Below are 16,392 nucleotides of genomic sequence, written 5' to 3'. Positions count from 1 at the left end.
GTTTCCAAGAAGTATGTCCTGCTGAGGCAGCCCCCATTACATTCTAATCCCCAATTCATTGTTCAGTGGATATTTGAATCTTATCTAAAATTTTACTCAGTTGCTGGTACGTTCTTTCCCTCTTGAGTCCCAGCTCCTTTTCACCAGAGACATTCTCATTTAACCTCCCTCTTCCCCACCTTTTAGACCAGTTATTACTGAACTCCTCGAAGGTATCTCCCAAAACTAACACAAGGAAAGCAGTTTATCACCTGGTTCTCCAGAGTGTAGGTGGTGATCCTGGGTAAGATGTCATTCAGGTGCTTGTTAATGAAGTCTTTAGGATCTATCTTCATCTTGATGAGGAGGGCTGGCCAAAGTCCTGGCTGCACTGCCACTAGCAAGAAGAAGTGAGCATAATAAACATGAAGCAGGTCGCTGGCACAACAAAACAAAAAAGTACAATAAAAAGTCATACATTGGCCATGAGAATCTTATCCCTGCACTTACCTACAGATGGATGATGGCTCACCAGCAGGATCTCCAGGGCCAGCTTCTCTGGCTCAAAGGAGTCCACGTCAAGCCCTGCCACACTGGAGATGACACAGAGGGCCTCATGTAGCACACGAGGGGGAATGTATGTCCTTCCCAGCTCTGACAGCTCTCCCACCTCTGTCACCAGGACCTCATGAGGCAGAATCTGAATGGACAACACCAAACCTTCCTGAGACCTGAGCACACTTTTCCCACAGTAAAACCAGACAATGCCAACAATCCCTGTCAGTATCAAAAACCTGAAGTTTTCAAAGGAAAGAAGGGGATACAGGATAACAACAAAACCAAAGCACAGGGATGACAGTGACAAAAAGATTAAGAATAGAGGACTATACTGGATTTGGCAAGCTGGGATAAAACTAAAATGATCACTTCTGGCAAAGACTTTGGAAAAGGTCGAGCCAGCTGGCTGGGAAGTATGCCCAACTTCTGCAGTCTATAATCCAGGGCCAAAGAACCAAGATACAAAGAAAGGAATGAAGCATAGCAGAGGTTAAATCTGCATTAAAATAATAAAAATACATGGAAAAATACAGCTTCCGACCCAAAACATTTTGAATATGTCTTTCCTACATATATAGGGAAGACTAGGCACACTCCAGACATTCATGCTGTAATATGCAGTAATCCAGTATAAAGGGGCATTCCAGGAGATCATCTGGAGCTGAATCCTGTTCAGGCTAACATGTAATCCTGTACATCAGGATGTAATCCTGTACATCAATGCTAACAGCAAACCCAGGGCAGGGAGGTGACTGGCAGCACTCAAACATCTGTCTGAGCAGAGACTTGCTGGCTACTCACCTTATGAGAACTGAGAACCACTTTGAGCTCCTCCAAGAGCCCATAGGCCAGCTTGTACCCTCCAAGAGAGGACAAGAGCTTCTTAACTGTTTGATGGGCCTGTCTGCGGACGTGCCAGGTCCGGCTCAGCAGCACAGCCACCAGGGCACGGTGGTACTGCCTGCTAACAGAGATACACAGGGTTAGCCAGGGAGGCAGCTCTGCAATCAAGTGGACACAAAGGCACCAAGAGTTCAACACTCTGTGCTAAGCCCCAAGCCCACCCACCCAGTGCCCACAGCAGCACTCTGAAGTCAGACACGGATCACGGACAGCAAGTGCACTCTACGTACTGAACTTTGCTTTCAGGCAGCCGCTGTGCATGATCCAAGAGCAGGCGCTCTGTCAGCTGCAGCACTGTACACATGGCTGGGGGAAAAGACAAATATTTAAAACAGCATGAGACTTCATAAGGAAACAGATTTTTTTACCTGAAAACAAATGAACAGCAATCAGGACACATTAAAATAGCTCCCCAAGCTGAGCCTCTACATGATCTTCTCATTGAAGCTGGAGACAAATCCAACTCAGATCTGCCAAGACTGGGAACTGAACCATGACTTAATTGAAATGTTTTTAGCTGGATCCCAGGACAATTTTCCTGACCATTGTGTGTGACCTACTTTGGTCTAAGTTGACAGAGCAAAGCAAATTATAAACACCATGCTCAGTGCTTCAGTTCTGTTAATTCCTGAGCCCTGCCAAAACAGCTTCAGTGGCAATGAAATGGGTACTGAGTGTCAGCTGTCACAAGGCCCTTCCATTTGTTTATCATTTGGAATGATAAATGAGTCATAACTCAGGCTCATCAAGAAATAATTCATTTTCAAGCTTAGACTACAACTAGTCTAGATGTACTTCTGAAGAGTACAGAGCTCATTTTAATCTGAAACTGTATCCTCCAAGGATCACAGAACAAGGCTAACAACATTAGCTCTTGTCAAGTACTAAGAAACAGTTAAACAGTAACTGGATATACAGTAACTGCCAATTTACCTTCCTCTGATGCAGACTGCAAAAACTTCTCAGATGTAAAAATTTGTTTTTTCTCATCCAAAATCAGCTGCCAGAAACCACTCAGCTTAGACTCTGACAGGAAAAGAACAGATATCCATCAAGGATGTTTCAAAAGAAGTCAGAACTCATCAGTGCACACAAAATACAGTAGAATTCTCTCTCCTGAAATCCCTCAAATTACTTCTAGCCTTACTTGTCTTCAATTCTAAAGCCTCTCATTTCTCTCATTCAGAACTATAAACATGCCCAAAAAACACCAGCTGACAAAAACACCTTTCTCTGACTTACACATGTGAAATGTAAAGTCTGATTCACCTTAATCTTTAATAGGACAAACCTTCCTAAAAGTGAAGAAAAGGAGGGAAGTGGGTGTGTTGCTTTTGATAGAACACACCTGATGGATGAACAGATGAATGAACCCAGAGAGCTCTTGTAATATCCTCTAATGGGAGGCAGAATTCCAGTCCCTATGCTTTCCAAAGGTTTGTAAAAACACTACCCAAATAACAATCAAGTAATACTTCCGATGCATCAGTCAAATCCTACCATGAAAGGTCAGGGTGAACAGCTCCTGTCAGAATAAAGAGGAATATTGCCCTATGTGAATGGAAGCTGGAATTTGCAAAGCCATGGAAGAGTAAGAATTCTTCACTCACATAAATGAGAGAGATGGAAGTTAATCTTTCCCTGGTTTATAGAAGACCAATAATTCTCTATGTAGAAACTTTACACAGATTAAGAAATAGTATTTCCTGCACAACGTCAAGGAGTGTTAACCCTCAGAACCTGTTTATATTGGATTCTGCCACCTGTTTTGTGACCTTACCAGTTTGTCCCTCTATTACAGACATCCTGCAGATCAACAAAGCTGCAGCAACTCCTTCAGTTACCATGGAAACCTGAGTACTTTGAGATGCTGCTTTTTCTACTGTCTGGATCAGCATCGGTAGCAAGTCCGTTCCCTGCAATAATGTGTCACCTGAGGGGACAAAAGAGACATGTTACAAAACAACACAGTCCTCACTTTACAACCCAGGTATAAATGGTTTTTCTGCTGCCATAAGACAAGGAAAGGAATCAGACACACACTGGGAAGACTCTGAATCTCCAGAGTATTTGCCAATCACTATCATTAAACTGCAATTATGAAAAGCTCAATGGCAACCACTTCAGTCCTTTCTTCACAGACAGAAAAGTGCCATCTCAGTATACTGAGGTTCTGCTCACAGGATGCAAAAGAAAATGCTAATTCAGTTACATTAAAGGAATTACTTCGAATCACAGGAAGTCTGACTTCAAAGATTAATATTTCCCTAAGAGGGAGAAAGCAAATTCCTGGCAAGCCATGACCATCTGTTTCATTTCAAACATTCAGAGGTTAAGGAATCCCAGAGGTCTAAATGAGGATGACATGCTGCAGTGAAAGGGAGCAGGACCAACAGATGTAAATCACTAGAGGATCACCAAAAGAGAATAATTTCTCGAGTTCTTCATTTCAAACACAGTAATTTTTACTTTTTTTTTAAGTTTCCAGGAGTCAAAGCCAGAGACCAAGATCCCACTGTGCTGGGTGCTATATAAAACAAAAGTATGGCTCCTGAGCTAGAATTTAGGTGTACCTTACAATTTAGGTGTAAGACAAAAATAAAGCAATCAAATATTACTTTGAGATATATGAAAGACAGCATGACGGACAGTGATTTTAGTTATACATGGAAACAAACCATCTTTATAAACTTGAAGGCAAAAGAGAGTTTAAGGAGAAATCTGAAGGTGGTCAGTAAACAGACATTGCCTTACAAAATCTTTCCTAATCCACACAGCTCTCTATGTCAGGAAGTACAAAGTTTGATAACTCTCCTCCTAAGCCCCATGGCCAAGAGTTATTAACAGCCCCCAGTTTTACCTTTGAAGGAGGCTAGCATGCACTGCAGGTAGGCATGTCTCACCGCTGAAGTCGAGGTTTTAAGGCTGAAGGCTTTCTTCAGCCATTCTACCAGCTTTTTAGGAACTTCTGTGGTGAACCGAACACACCAAAGAGCCAGGACAGAGACTGCATGAACCAATGTGCCCTCATGGACTGCAAAGAAACAGAGAGCTCACATCAGTTCAGCAATTGCAGAAAGCACAGAACATGAAACAGAAAGCAGGTAACAACATCAGGATGCAGGAAAAGAACACATGTGGATACAAAAATGCTGCTAGCAAGAATTTTTCTCGCTATTTTCTAAGTCTGTGAGAGACTTTTCTCTCTCACAGAAGATAGTAGCAGAGTTCTATAAACAATGAACACCTGCGACCTTGCAAAAGCCTTGTTTATAGTACAGTCAAAAAATATTTTGACAATGGATGTTTTAGGATTTTAGCCAATCACCCCCAAGGGGTGGCTGATCCTTTGTCCAATTAGACTACAAAGAAAAAGTCTATGAAAGAGTTTGTAAAATAATTAAGTAAATCAATCTTGCTGCACAATTCCTGCTTGTTGGATCTTCTCTCCTCCTCCCTACGGCTGCAGGATACAGTAATATTTACTGCACTAATAAACACGTGCTTCTAACAGGCACAGCACTGTCTCCATGGAGTGGCTCATCAAAACAGGGCAACAGATTCTGTAACACAGCAGGCAAGAATCCAGATTTATCTGGAATAACCATGTGAAAATCCTGCTGAAGATGAAAGAAGCTTAGCAAACCCAGAACAAAGGCAAGAAGTCTCACCTTCTTGTTGCAGGAACGGGATGAAAAGCTCAGCCACAGTTGCACTCAGAGCTTGGCTGGAGGGTCCAGAAACCACGTGGTGACTAAGGCTGCCAATCCCTGAAAGGACAGAATTCTCTCAGTAGTTCCCAAACTACGCACGACATCTAAATCCAATCAAGAATGACCCTTCACACTTCAATCCTTGCACAGACATCTCTTTTTCTTGTCACTACATCTGGATGTCACATCTACCACGTATCACACTGCCAGATCTCTGTCTTCATTTTCACCCTGGGTACAAGTCATCCTCTTTGCATAAAATTTTTGGCCTACTAGCCAATTATTATTCATTTATTTTTTTAATAGAAAGTCAGGAACCGGTATGTGGTATCCAGCACCCTCTAATGGCTTCAACTACAGCCAACTTAGAGTGACAGGCAGGAAATCCTAAAGGGTGAGGTACAGATCCCTTCCGTTCAGCTTTCTGCTCAATTTCTTCCACCAGAGAAGCAGCTTTCTTCTAGGATCCTCACCTGAAAGGACACTCATCTTCTGAGCAACAACTGTCAGCTTCCCTTCTGAGCCTGCCAACAAGAAACACAAAGGTGATAGGTGATTACAGACAACAGCTGTAACCAAGAATCTCCTCCAAAACACAGAAGCTTGCCCCATTATCCCTGATCCAAGCTAAGCCATCCATTCCATCCAGGCAGAGAAAGAGAACAGAAAATACAATACGCAAAACTCCTTGAGGCTGTCAAACCTCAATTCAGCCCCACTGCTTATCCTACAATTCACTCACCACCCAAGATGGCAAAAAGGTGCCTGCCCAGCAACTCCACAGCCGAAGGATCGCTGCACTGCCGAGCCAAGTTCTTTAATGCCACAACTGCTTCATCCATCAGCTGCACACTGTTGGATTTCAGATGACCTAGAAAATAATGCACAAGCTAAGAGTTCCTTACAACAAGCTGCATAAAACCAGCAAGTAAGGACTGTCTTTACATGCGGCTTAATGCAGCTTCTGGAACCATCATGTGAACTACTCCAGTTCCAAGTTACAGCATCATCCTCCCTGCCACCTAAAACAACCTTCACACCAGCAATCAAGCTGTTGTAGATACAGCCAGAAAGTTGCAGAAAGCTTTATTCTGAATTCATAATTCCCTCCAGAAGTGAGAGTACTTACTGGCCAGTCCTTTCACAATGTCTACAGCATACTGGCTAAGATCCAGGTTCACAGATACGAGCAAGAAAGAGATTGCTGACAACATAAGAGATAAAAACAGTTACTTAACAAAATGTGATATGCCATTAGCATTTTAATACACCCTTCCCCACAGTTCACATCAAGAGCAAACAGGGTAGTAAGGAGTAGGAATAAAAAAAAAACCTACTGAAAATGATGCCCAATGAACAGAATAATTCAGGATTATTCCTAGCACTAAGCTGCAAAATCCTGTCCCCGGTACAAACAGTAGTTATCACATACCCTGACACTTGGGATCACACCACAAATGTTGCTTCTCCACATCTAACCCTTGGATGCCAGACAATCCTGCCTGCACTCATGGGACCAAAAGCATAGTCCAGAGTGACACTGCCCCAACAGCTCCAGACCACTAAGGATTTAGGCTCTTTGACAAAGCAATGCAGAGAGATGACAGACTCACTTTCAATTACATTCTCAGGACTCCGCAGCAGGGATTTCTGCAAAGTTGGCAAAACAGAGTCCTTGAATTCAGCATGGGACACATAGCGAACCAGCGGAGAACAGCTGTCCTGCAAAGGGGACAGGGCACTCAGCACAGGGCAATGCTGCCTGTGGGACAGCATCACAAGCAGCTGTAACACTGTGTCTCACCAGCACGTGCTTCTGAGGCTTTGTCTTGCTCATAAGGATGGTCTTCAAGTAGAAATCCAGGAGAGCACTCTGAACAAGCAGAAACACCAGATTACAGCCACATCTCAACCTGTACACAGCTCCCCGGCACACAGTCAGGTGCCAGGCTGGACACCCCACCTCCTCCTCCTCTGGAAGCTTTCCTTTCACTCTCACGTCAGCCAGTCAAGCAGAGACCAATGCTCCCTGCTCTATCCTGAGCCCAACACCCAAACCACACCAAAAGCTACGTGCTGCCTTTCACTCCCACAACAGGGACAAGGCAGGAAGCTGTACATTGGACATTCACAGAAATGCACAGGCAAAACCAAACAGCCATGTATCTGGCACCTCCTCTCTAAACACACCCCAGCTGTTTCAATCAGAAGTGCAGGACTACTGAACTGACAGATAGTGAAACCAGGGGCAGATGCAAAGTACCAGCCTCACTAAGATGTCTATTCAGTCCCTTCTTCATGATAAGAAGTGATGCTTCTTATTCCCCAACAAAAAAAGCTGTGCAACAGATTTACCTTGTATCGTTTAATAATATCCATCTCCTTCTGGGCTGTGCAAAACTGGACCACAAGTCCCAGCATTGCAGCATAATTCTGGTTTGGTTCGAGCCCAAGAATGACATATAGGTACTGATCCACCAGATCCTGGTTCTTAAGAGAAAAAGAGCAAGGCATGTTAACACCACAGAACCCAGAACAGCTAGAGAATATAGCACATAATGTATACATCACCTCTTTCCACAGCCTGTTCAATTTCTTCACGGCCCCATCCACTGCCTGCTTGTGGGACCCTCCCAGGACTTCCAAAAGGAGCAAACACTGAACCTCCACCTGCCAAAGGCAACAGCCGAGAAAACCTGCTTCTCAGAGAGCTTGTATCAAACAAGGCATGCCAAATGTCAATGATTAGCTGAATCTGCTTAAGTCTTTTAGGTCATCCAAGCTCTTCCAACAAGCTGCCTTTGCTTTCATCCCGCACCTCTGTTCAGAACAATGCCTAACAGTTTTGGAAACACTAAAAACAGATTACATCTCTTCTTAAAACCTGTTCCAACTATATCCCAATGTGCTATGAGTACAGTAGCACATTTGTGTTGTTAAAAGTGAAAGAAAGGCAAAAGTTCCTTGACACTGTATGACAGAGTATCACACACGCATATTTCAAGGGAGGCACAAGAACTTCATGCCACACTGCAGATGTACCTCAGAGGCACCAGCAGCCATCTCTGTATGCAGAACAACTGCACAGGTGCAAGACCACCCCACTCATGCTTTATATATCTCCTGCTTTCTCCAGGGGAAGAGGAGACATCACAATACACCAAATCTTCCTCCAAACCTGGATTCTAACTTGGTGTTTTCAGTTACATTCAGAATTATTTGCAACATTTCAGCAACTTAAACACATTGGAAATATTTAAGTCTGTATCTGCGATGGGATATTTCTGCAAAGCTTAAAGAACCTACCAGTTTTTTCCATGTTTCTCCCTGTCTCTTGTCAGGTGTTGGAAAGACTGTGCGTACAAGCAGGCATGTCCAGGAGAGTGCCAGCAGAGCTGCAGATCCACTGCTCTTACTGTTGTACAAACAGGAGAGGAAGGTAAATCTACACTTCCCAGGACATAACTTACACCTAACTAGACCATTACAGACCCATTTTGCCCAGGTAAGAACAGCACCTGACTGACAGGCAATTTTACCACACAAAAATGCAGGTAAAGCCTTTAGTTTTTAAAGGAAATAATCAGTCCTCAGAAGCTGTTTCAGCTCTGGTTTGACACTCAGAGCTTCCAGATGGCACAAGAGGCAGCTGAATGCTTGATAGGTGATGAAATCCCCTTTCCTAATAATTTTGGAGACTGTTTCTTGGAAGAGTTTGTTCCTCATCTCTCCAGACTTGAAGTTTAACAAAGGCTAAACCGAAACTCAGACCCAATCCACCAGCAGCTACACCAGGATACTCCCTTTGCCATCCCAAATTACATGGAAGAGGTAAGAGAGGAACATCTGAACAGCGTTAACAGTTTTGTCTCTAAAGGCTTTTAACGCCTCTGCCAAGCAGCAGCACAAGCCTCATTCTAAACAGGAGGAACTACCAGCAACTCAGAACTGCTTCCACACAAAGCGACTCCTCCACACCTGGGAACTCCAGCCTTGCCGCCGATCCCTGAAGACTGAAGTGAGTGCAGCAGGTTTTTTGCCGTTGCCTCGGGCTGGGATTCTGCGAGCTGCTGAAGGGCCAACTGCAGGGCTCTGCGGGACGCAGCATCCCTGTGACAAACATGGATCACGAACATTCTACACCTGCCACATTGCACCGTTACCACCCCTGCACCACACAAAGGGCTCTGCTTTCCCATTTCAGCAGTCAAGCTAGTAACTATTTTATCCTTGCTGTTCCACAAAGTGGAGAAGTTTCTGGCAGAAAGCTCCATTCCCTTCCTCAAATGACAGCAGTTATGTGGAGGCCCTCTGGCAGACTGCAGAAGAAAACAGGTTCTGAACAGCTCCTCTACCACAGAGCACAATTTAATCCCACCTAAAATTGTCTAAAAGACAGCTCAGTCTTGCTTCACAAGGACATGGGTATTCATTCTTGCAAACTGAACCACGGGACTAAAGTTTTAATTTCAAAATTAAAGGTGAAATGCAAGGCAAATGTTGTAAAACATTTTAATGTCAATCCTCCCCTGAGAATGTAATTACAAGATGACATCCTTTGGTGTCATATACATCTCTGTGACACTGCATGCTAACATTTCCAGATGCTCCACACCAATTTAACTACTAAATACTGATAGATTAAATAATACTGCCTTTCCACATCAATTTACTTACCGGTATCGATGCAGAGTAAGGCAGAAGAGTTTGCAAAGGCCTTTCACTGCGCCCTCTGGAAGATCTGTAACAATGTATTCCAAAATATTTCTTCATAAATCAAAGAGCTCTTAATCTTTAACACAAACACAATTCACTTCATGACTGAAATCAGTAAACTGCTCACATCTACGAAATTGCTTGCACAAATCACAGTAAAAGTTTGCTCTTTTCATACATTTTATGCATATTTTTTAAAACAATGGTAAAACTGGAACACACGGTCATCTTCAGAAAATGAGAGAAATAAGTTTCAAAAATTTGCTTCAGCTGTTTTATTAAGACCATCTGAAATCTCCCATACTCCCCCTCTCTATACATGTACATACCCAAGGATTCCATGAGTACTAAAAGAACAGGCCAAGAGTCATGACAGAAACTCAACTGACACACTAATGAAGAACTAATGCTACACAATGCTACAACTGCTGACTGGAAAAAGTAGATGTGCCAAAAGCTGGGGTTCTCTGCTACCCACAAATTCCACGCTTGGAATTAACCCTGTGATGGAGCACTGGCTCCAAACTCTGCTAGCCCCCTCCCTCAAACAAATACCCCTCACACAACCTTTTGAAACAAAACATTATAACACCCTCCTTCACCCTGGTAACCAGAACAGTGCTCCCAAGTTTTTTACCTTTCCCAGAAACACATTTTCCCAGCTCACTGAGGATCTCTCTCCGCTCCTTCACGCTGGCTGTAGTTACTTTCACTGCAAACCGCTTCAGTGTGTCAGAAATCTAAAACCACGAAGCAGAAAAAACATCAGACTGCCTTTGTTTTCAGCCCACAGAACACAAACCAGGGCAAGCAGAATATGTCACTTGCTGCCACATGACCTCTTAGTGCCCAAATGTGAGCATCTGCCATCTCATCTGCCAAGGAAGGGTCACTGTGCACCACACACTCCTTCCCCAAGGCTGAAGGACGACTCCTCTCCATTAATCTGTGCTCTCGTGCTCTGTAAGAGACCCTTACCCCTCCAAAAGTAACACAGAGTAAGAGCTAAGACCCATAATCTGGAGTACAGGACCTTGAAAAGCAAAAAATAGTAACTTCTAGAATTCAAAGGAGCTTTTCCCTCCATGTTATCTCCTGAAGTCCAGGCAGTTCCAAAAGAGCACTCGAACTGCAGACAACCCAGGAAGACCTACACTCCCAGGTTTTCTGCATTTACATAAACCAAAGCACAGCTCTCCAGGAAATGCTTTTGAAATTCAGCTCTTAAACTGAGCAACTTTATACCAGCATCTTTCCAAAAGGCAGCAAATGAGCATGTCTTTAGAAACTCATCTAAAACGATTCCTTCCCTTTTCAGTCTTTTTCAAAGAGCTCCTCAAAGCTGCTTTCAGTGCAGCTTTTTGCTGACGCGCTGGAAGGCTAATCCTGCACAGTGGCTTCCCAAGATTTAAAGGCCACCCACACCTCCCTGAGCCTGTGACCATTTCACACCCACAGGTCCCCTTAATAACTGGCTGGAAGCAAGGCTGCACCTCTGAACAGCAAGGCTGGGTTGAGCTGCAAAGGATGACCAACAATGTCATTGACACCAGAACCAACAGAACCAGCTGCTGTTACAGACCTGCTCTTCTCGCAAAACTTTTCAATTACATGAGTTCATCACATACAAACCCAAACCAAGCTGCACTTAGTCATGCTGCTTCCATGCAGGAAGATGTGCAGACATGAAAAACGTGTTAAAATTATCCTAAGCCTAGAAATGAAAAATATAACTTATGTATAATACTACAGAACCTCACCAGCATCTCAGTAACTTATGCAAACCGCAAAACCTCGACTAGTCTAAACCACCCAGTCTCCCCGGAAGACCCACTCGGACAGGCTTCACTAATTTGCTTTTTATTTTTCTTTTTTAGCATGTTTATGTACACGTTACAAAGCCAGCATACCAGCAATGCTGCTGCAACCAAATACAGAGAACAAAGGCAGTATCTATACAAGTACGGACCTGATGCTGAGCAGACTAGGATTTGCTCTAGGAACATCCCAAGCCCCTCACGATGAAGCCGGCGGCCCCAGGCAGTCCGGGCAGAGGGAGCGGTCACACCGCGGCCAGGCGGTGCGAACCGGGGGCAGCCGCTCACGGCGCCGCCGCCGGGCGGGACGCGGCTCGTGCCGGGCCTCGATCGGGACGGGCTTCGATCGGGACGGGCCCCGCCGCCCCCCGCTCCGCCCGGGTTCCCCGGCGGCGGCGGCCCCTTCCCGCGGGCCGGGCACGGCGCGGTGCGGGCGGCTCGGCGGGGCCCGCCCCAGCTGCCACGTCCCCAGGCGGCTTCGGGTGCCGGGCCGGGCCCCGCAGCCGGGCCGAGAGCGCAGCGGGGCGGGAGCGGCACGCGGCACGGCCCCGAGCACAGCCCCCGCCAGTCTCCCCTGCCCGGGCTGGGCCCTACGCGGCCCATCCCACACTCACCTGCGTGTCGGCCGCCATCACTCCGCCGCGACCCCGGAACCGGTAGCGGCTTCCGGGGCGGGCCCGGCGCCACGGCGATGGGCGCTGCCCACCCGTCCCGGGAGCGCCCGTCCCGCCGCTCGGGGGGAACAGAACAGGATGGGCGGTAGCTGGACTGACCCGACCTGCTGCGGGCAAGGCCTCTACTGGGCCTGGCCGGGAACAGGTGCGCTCCCGCCCCGAGAACAACTGCTCCCCTGCAGCACCCGGGGCCAGGACACAACCGCTCACCTGCCGTGCCCCGGCCCGAGGAACAACCACTGCTCTGGAGCACAGGGCCCCGCCGGTTACACTTTCCCCAAACCCCAGCTGATACGCAGACTACACCATCAATGCAGGCACACATGAAGGTGTAAAACAGCTTTTTATTTCTCCCATTGGGCCAACTCTGACAGAGGCATAGAGTGGCTGCTGTTAGTCAAAGAGACCAAATCCCATGTCCTCGTCAGACTCCTCCGACTCCTCCTTTGCTGCCTCCTTCGCTGGAGCAGCAGCGGCGGCGGCAGCAGGTGCAGCTGCTTCAGCTACCACAGGCATGGCTGCCACAAAAGCAGAGGGATCTGCCAGGAAGGCCTTCACCTGCAAAAGGTGGGGAAAAAATGTAAACTCACAACAAAACATTTTGCAGGACTGAACCTTTGCAATGATAAAGACAGCACTTGCAGCTTGCCTGAATCCAAAGAGGTCCACTTATCACTAGCAGATATGAAGAACCATTCATTACAGCCATTTCAGCTATGCTGAGTGTAACAGCCCCAAAGAAGGAACACCAGGTAAATCAGCTTTCTCCTCCCGTTTGTACACAACACATGGAAGCAAGCACCCCTTCTCCAGACACATGCCACACACAGGTACGTCCCACTCCTCTCAAACCAGGGAACATGCTGTGAATGTGCCTGGCTGCATTTCTAACTCTCTGCAGAGCTGAGAGCCAACCATTCATTACCTTTTCAGCCAGTGGGAAGGTGTAGTCAGTCTCCACAGCCACAGCCAGGACACGCTTGTACCCGTTGATGATGGAGTGGGGCACGGATGCAATGGTTGGGTACCCAATTTGCAGACAGATGCTGGCAACATTACGAACACCCTGTGAAGAGACGGACTTGTGTTTCTGTGGTCTGAGAAATAACCTGGACTAGAAACCACAGCAGAGGATGGCCAGATGACAACTTGTACACTGCCAACACAAAGGACAGTGTGCAATGCACACACAGGTAACAGCTCCAGTGAAATCAAGGCATCAAGATTTAAATGTCACTGATCTCTGCTCTGTGGTGACCAGTGACAGGACCTGAGAGAACGGCATGAAGCTGTGTCATTGGAGGTTTAAGTAGAATAGTAAGAAAAGGTTCTTCCCCCAGAGGGTGGTCGGTCACCAAACAGACCCCCAGAGAATGGTCATGGCCCAAAGGCTCCTAGAGCTCAAGAAGCATTTGGACAATGCTCTCGGGCACAGGGTAGGATTGCTCGTGCAGAGCCAGGAATTGGACTCGATGATCCTTGTGCGTTCCTTCCAACTCAGGACATTCTATGATTTCAAGTGGCCTTAAATGATTTCTGAAGCAGCTTCAGATGAAGAATCCTACAGGAAGGTACTCCCTGACACACAGTTTCTGTGGGGAACCAAGGAGAGTTCCTGGCTCTGCAGGACCTCATGGAAAACACCAGACAGGACGCTTTGTTCTGGGGCAGCACTGGCTCCCAGACCAGCGAGGCAGAACACAAGGGACACGGACTGTGGCACTCACCTCCAGGAAGCGCTTGTGCAAGGTCTCCTCGGTGATGTCCAGCACTTCAGGGTTGTAAATGCTGCCATTGTCAAAGACCTGCTGGATCACCAGCCCGAAGGAGAATGGGGAAATGTTCAGCATGTTGAGCAGGGTGGCTTCACTGGCACCCACTTTGTCTCCAGTCTTGATAAGCTGCACATCGCTCTGAGGAGATCAGGGAAAAGGAATCAATACACACCAAGAAATTCCAGTACGTCAAAGCAGTGGGACACAAATACAGATGGTGGAACTGGAGGAGCAAACAAGCACAACCAACACACTCCAGATTCAGCTCCACAAGCAGAGAAAGCCCCAAACCATATAAGCAAGTCCGCATCAGCTAGGAGAAAGGCAGCACCTTTCCTGCATTACCTATAGGTAGCTCACCTGCATGTTCCTCTGACAGAGCCTACCCCTGGAAATCTGATGGAGAATTCAATCGCCCCACGCTGCACACTGGAGCCAAGCCAGACACCCTCCTTCCACATCCCAAAGTGCAATAATCACACTGCTCATACAGTATTTTGGCACTAACGGGAGCTTTGGCCTTCACAGCTCCCTCAGCTACCACAATCAAGGCCTCCCAGTCAAGGAACAGCTTCAACAACACGCAGCTCACTCACCAGAATTTCAATGGTTCCTCTGGAAATCTTCGTGGTGATGCCCAAGGCCTGGAAAAAGGAGGTCTTCTCGGGTCCAAGACCCGTGTTCTGGGCCGGCACAGTCACATCACAAGGAGCAATAGCACCGGCACGGGCAGCAGCTGGCACCTGGGAGGGCGGAGACGAGAAGCTGCAAGAATGCTCTCCTCAGATCTTGTGGGATCACTTCCTCTGTGACACACTCATTGAGGGTAGACAGTACCCAGGCACGCACAAATGAGACAGCTGAACTTAAGCAGTTTGGCTAAGACTGCAGGGGACAGTTCCCAACCCTTGAGGACTCCTACTAATCGGGTGTCCACTGTGAAGACCCAGTTTTATTTTTCATTCCATCTCAGCCTAAACATGCAGTGAGGGCTAATCTCCCTTACCTTGTTAGCCAGCAGCATGTCCCGGATCTCAGTCAGATCCTCCTTGGTGAAGACAAAGCCCACATTCCCACGGATATGAGGCAGCAGCCTGAAGGGAAGATGACAGCTTTCAGTTTTATTCCTTGGACAACCTCCTCTCCTTTCAAGACAGAGGACCCAGAAGTGCCCTCAGGCAGCATTACCCACTTTTCTAGGGCAGGGTTATTCTCCAGATGACCACGAATAGCTTTGCGCATCATCGTGTTCTTCCCCATCAGCACAACAGCCTTTCCACGCAGGGACATACGGATCTGCTGCATCTGCTTGGATCCCACATTGTCTGCTCCCACAATGAAACATTTTGGGTAATCATCCAGGAGTTGCTATAGCAAAAGAAACACTGCAACTATAAAAAGAAATTCGGAGCAGTGCACATAGCAGCATTAAAACCTTAACACGTTAAAACGTAAAAAAAGTCTCTCAGAAGTTTGAGAATGCTAAGCTCCAAGTGAGGCTGGATGTGCCACCGGCTGCATCTTTCACTCAGCCATCGAGTCACGTCCCTGAAAAAGTCTGCAAGCGCCGAGGCAAATTCTCAGGAGGCCTGATCTGGACTGTCTCAAGTCTCTTCCTAGCGCCAGGTACTCGTTCAGACACCCCATAGCATTCACCTATCTCTCTTAACAAAACCCCGCAGCCCGGCCCGCCCGGCTCTCGCTGCCCCGAGCATGCCCCGGCGGCGGCAGCGCCCCACGAGGGCTCCGAGTCGACACTCACGATGATTTTCATAAAATAGTTGGACTTCCACGTAGCCCTGTCTTCCCTGGGCATCTCGGCGGTGCTCCAAGGATCGCCCGGTGGGTTTAAAGACGAGCTGGGACCTGCCAGGAAGAAGAGCGGCTGAGGTGGGTCCCCACCCTTCCCTCCGCCGTGGGGCCCAGCGCTCCCAACCCCACAGTCCGGCCGCGGCCCAGGACCCCGCTCCTGGTCCCGGTCCGCTCCCCTCGACGTGGCCGCAAGTCCCGCCCGGGCCTCGGAGACGCCGCGCCGCACCCACACCCGCACCTCCACGAGGGCTCCGGGAAAGAAGGGCCGCAGGGCGGGCCCGTCTCCTTTTATACCGCGCCTAATGACGAATCGCAGGGCGCCGCGGCACTGCCCCTCCTCAGCCCATTGGCTGCCTTCAGTGTCAATCATCCGCCGCTCTGTGGGCAGCGCGTGACGCCAGCGGAAGGCGCGAACGCCGCAGGAAAACGCGCGCGGCCGGGCGCA

General features: G+C 47.5%; 2 protein-coding genes across 4 annotated transcripts in view; both read right to left on the bottom strand.

Moving 5' to 3' along the window:
• GCN1 (GCN1 activator of EIF2AK4) overlaps positions 1-12,359 on the bottom strand; it is a 38,724-nt gene extending 26,365 nt beyond the window's left edge. For 2 of the 3 annotated variants that reach the window (XM_039560981.1, XM_039560983.1), the window contains exons 1-20: positions 12,301-12,359; positions 10,507-10,609; positions 9,831-9,894; positions 9,132-9,263; positions 8,460-8,568; positions 7,725-7,823; positions 7,509-7,643; positions 6,958-7,026; positions 6,767-6,875; positions 6,283-6,357; positions 5,896-6,024; positions 5,627-5,677; positions 5,112-5,210; positions 4,301-4,474; positions 3,221-3,373; positions 2,374-2,466; positions 1,671-1,746; positions 1,339-1,501; positions 490-679; positions 252-376 (exon numbers count right to left, since the gene is read on the bottom strand). In XM_039560981.1, coding sequence (XP_039416915.1) covers positions 252-376; positions 490-679; positions 1,339-1,501; positions 1,671-1,746; positions 2,374-2,466; positions 3,221-3,373; positions 4,301-4,474; positions 5,112-5,210; positions 5,627-5,677; positions 5,896-6,024; positions 6,283-6,357; positions 6,767-6,875; positions 6,958-7,026; positions 7,509-7,643; positions 7,725-7,823; positions 8,460-8,568; positions 9,132-9,263; positions 9,831-9,894; positions 10,507-10,609; positions 12,301-12,318 — 2,166 coding nt within the window. In that variant the 5' untranslated portion in view covers positions 12,319-12,359. The remainder of the gene's footprint in view (positions 1-251; positions 377-489; positions 680-1,338; positions 1,502-1,670; positions 1,747-2,373; positions 2,467-3,220; positions 3,374-4,300; positions 4,475-5,111; positions 5,211-5,626; positions 5,678-5,895; positions 6,025-6,282; positions 6,358-6,766; positions 6,876-6,957; positions 7,027-7,508; positions 7,644-7,724; positions 7,824-8,459; positions 8,569-9,131; positions 9,264-9,830; positions 9,895-10,506; positions 10,610-12,300) is intronic. The other variant, XM_039560982.1, reaches the window with a different exon arrangement.
• A 325-nt stretch (positions 12,360-12,684) lies between these two features.
• On the bottom strand, positions 12,685-16,209 carry RPLP0 (ribosomal protein lateral stalk subunit P0). Its single transcript, XM_020584552.2, has 8 exons — positions 16,186-16,209; positions 15,898-16,001; positions 15,328-15,503; positions 15,142-15,229; positions 14,732-14,878; positions 14,088-14,273; positions 13,286-13,426; positions 12,685-12,918 (listed from the first exon to the last, which is right to left on the bottom strand). Exons 2-8 carry the CDS (start codon positions 15,949-15,951, stop codon positions 12,754-12,756), a joined length of 957 nt encoding a protein of 318 aa, XP_020440141.2. The 5' UTR covers positions 15,952-16,001; positions 16,186-16,209; the 3' UTR covers positions 12,685-12,753.
• Between the last annotated feature and the right edge of the window lie 183 nt (positions 16,210-16,392).

The sequence above is a fragment of the Corvus cornix genome, chromosome 15, assembly GCF_000738735.6.
Source record: "Corvus cornix cornix isolate S_Up_H32 chromosome 15, ASM73873v5, whole genome shotgun sequence".
Taxonomy (NCBI): domain Eukaryota; kingdom Metazoa; phylum Chordata; class Aves; order Passeriformes; family Corvidae; genus Corvus; species Corvus cornix.
The sequence above is the reverse complement of the archived record's forward strand: the minus strand, read 5'-3'. Positions and strand labels throughout refer to the sequence as shown.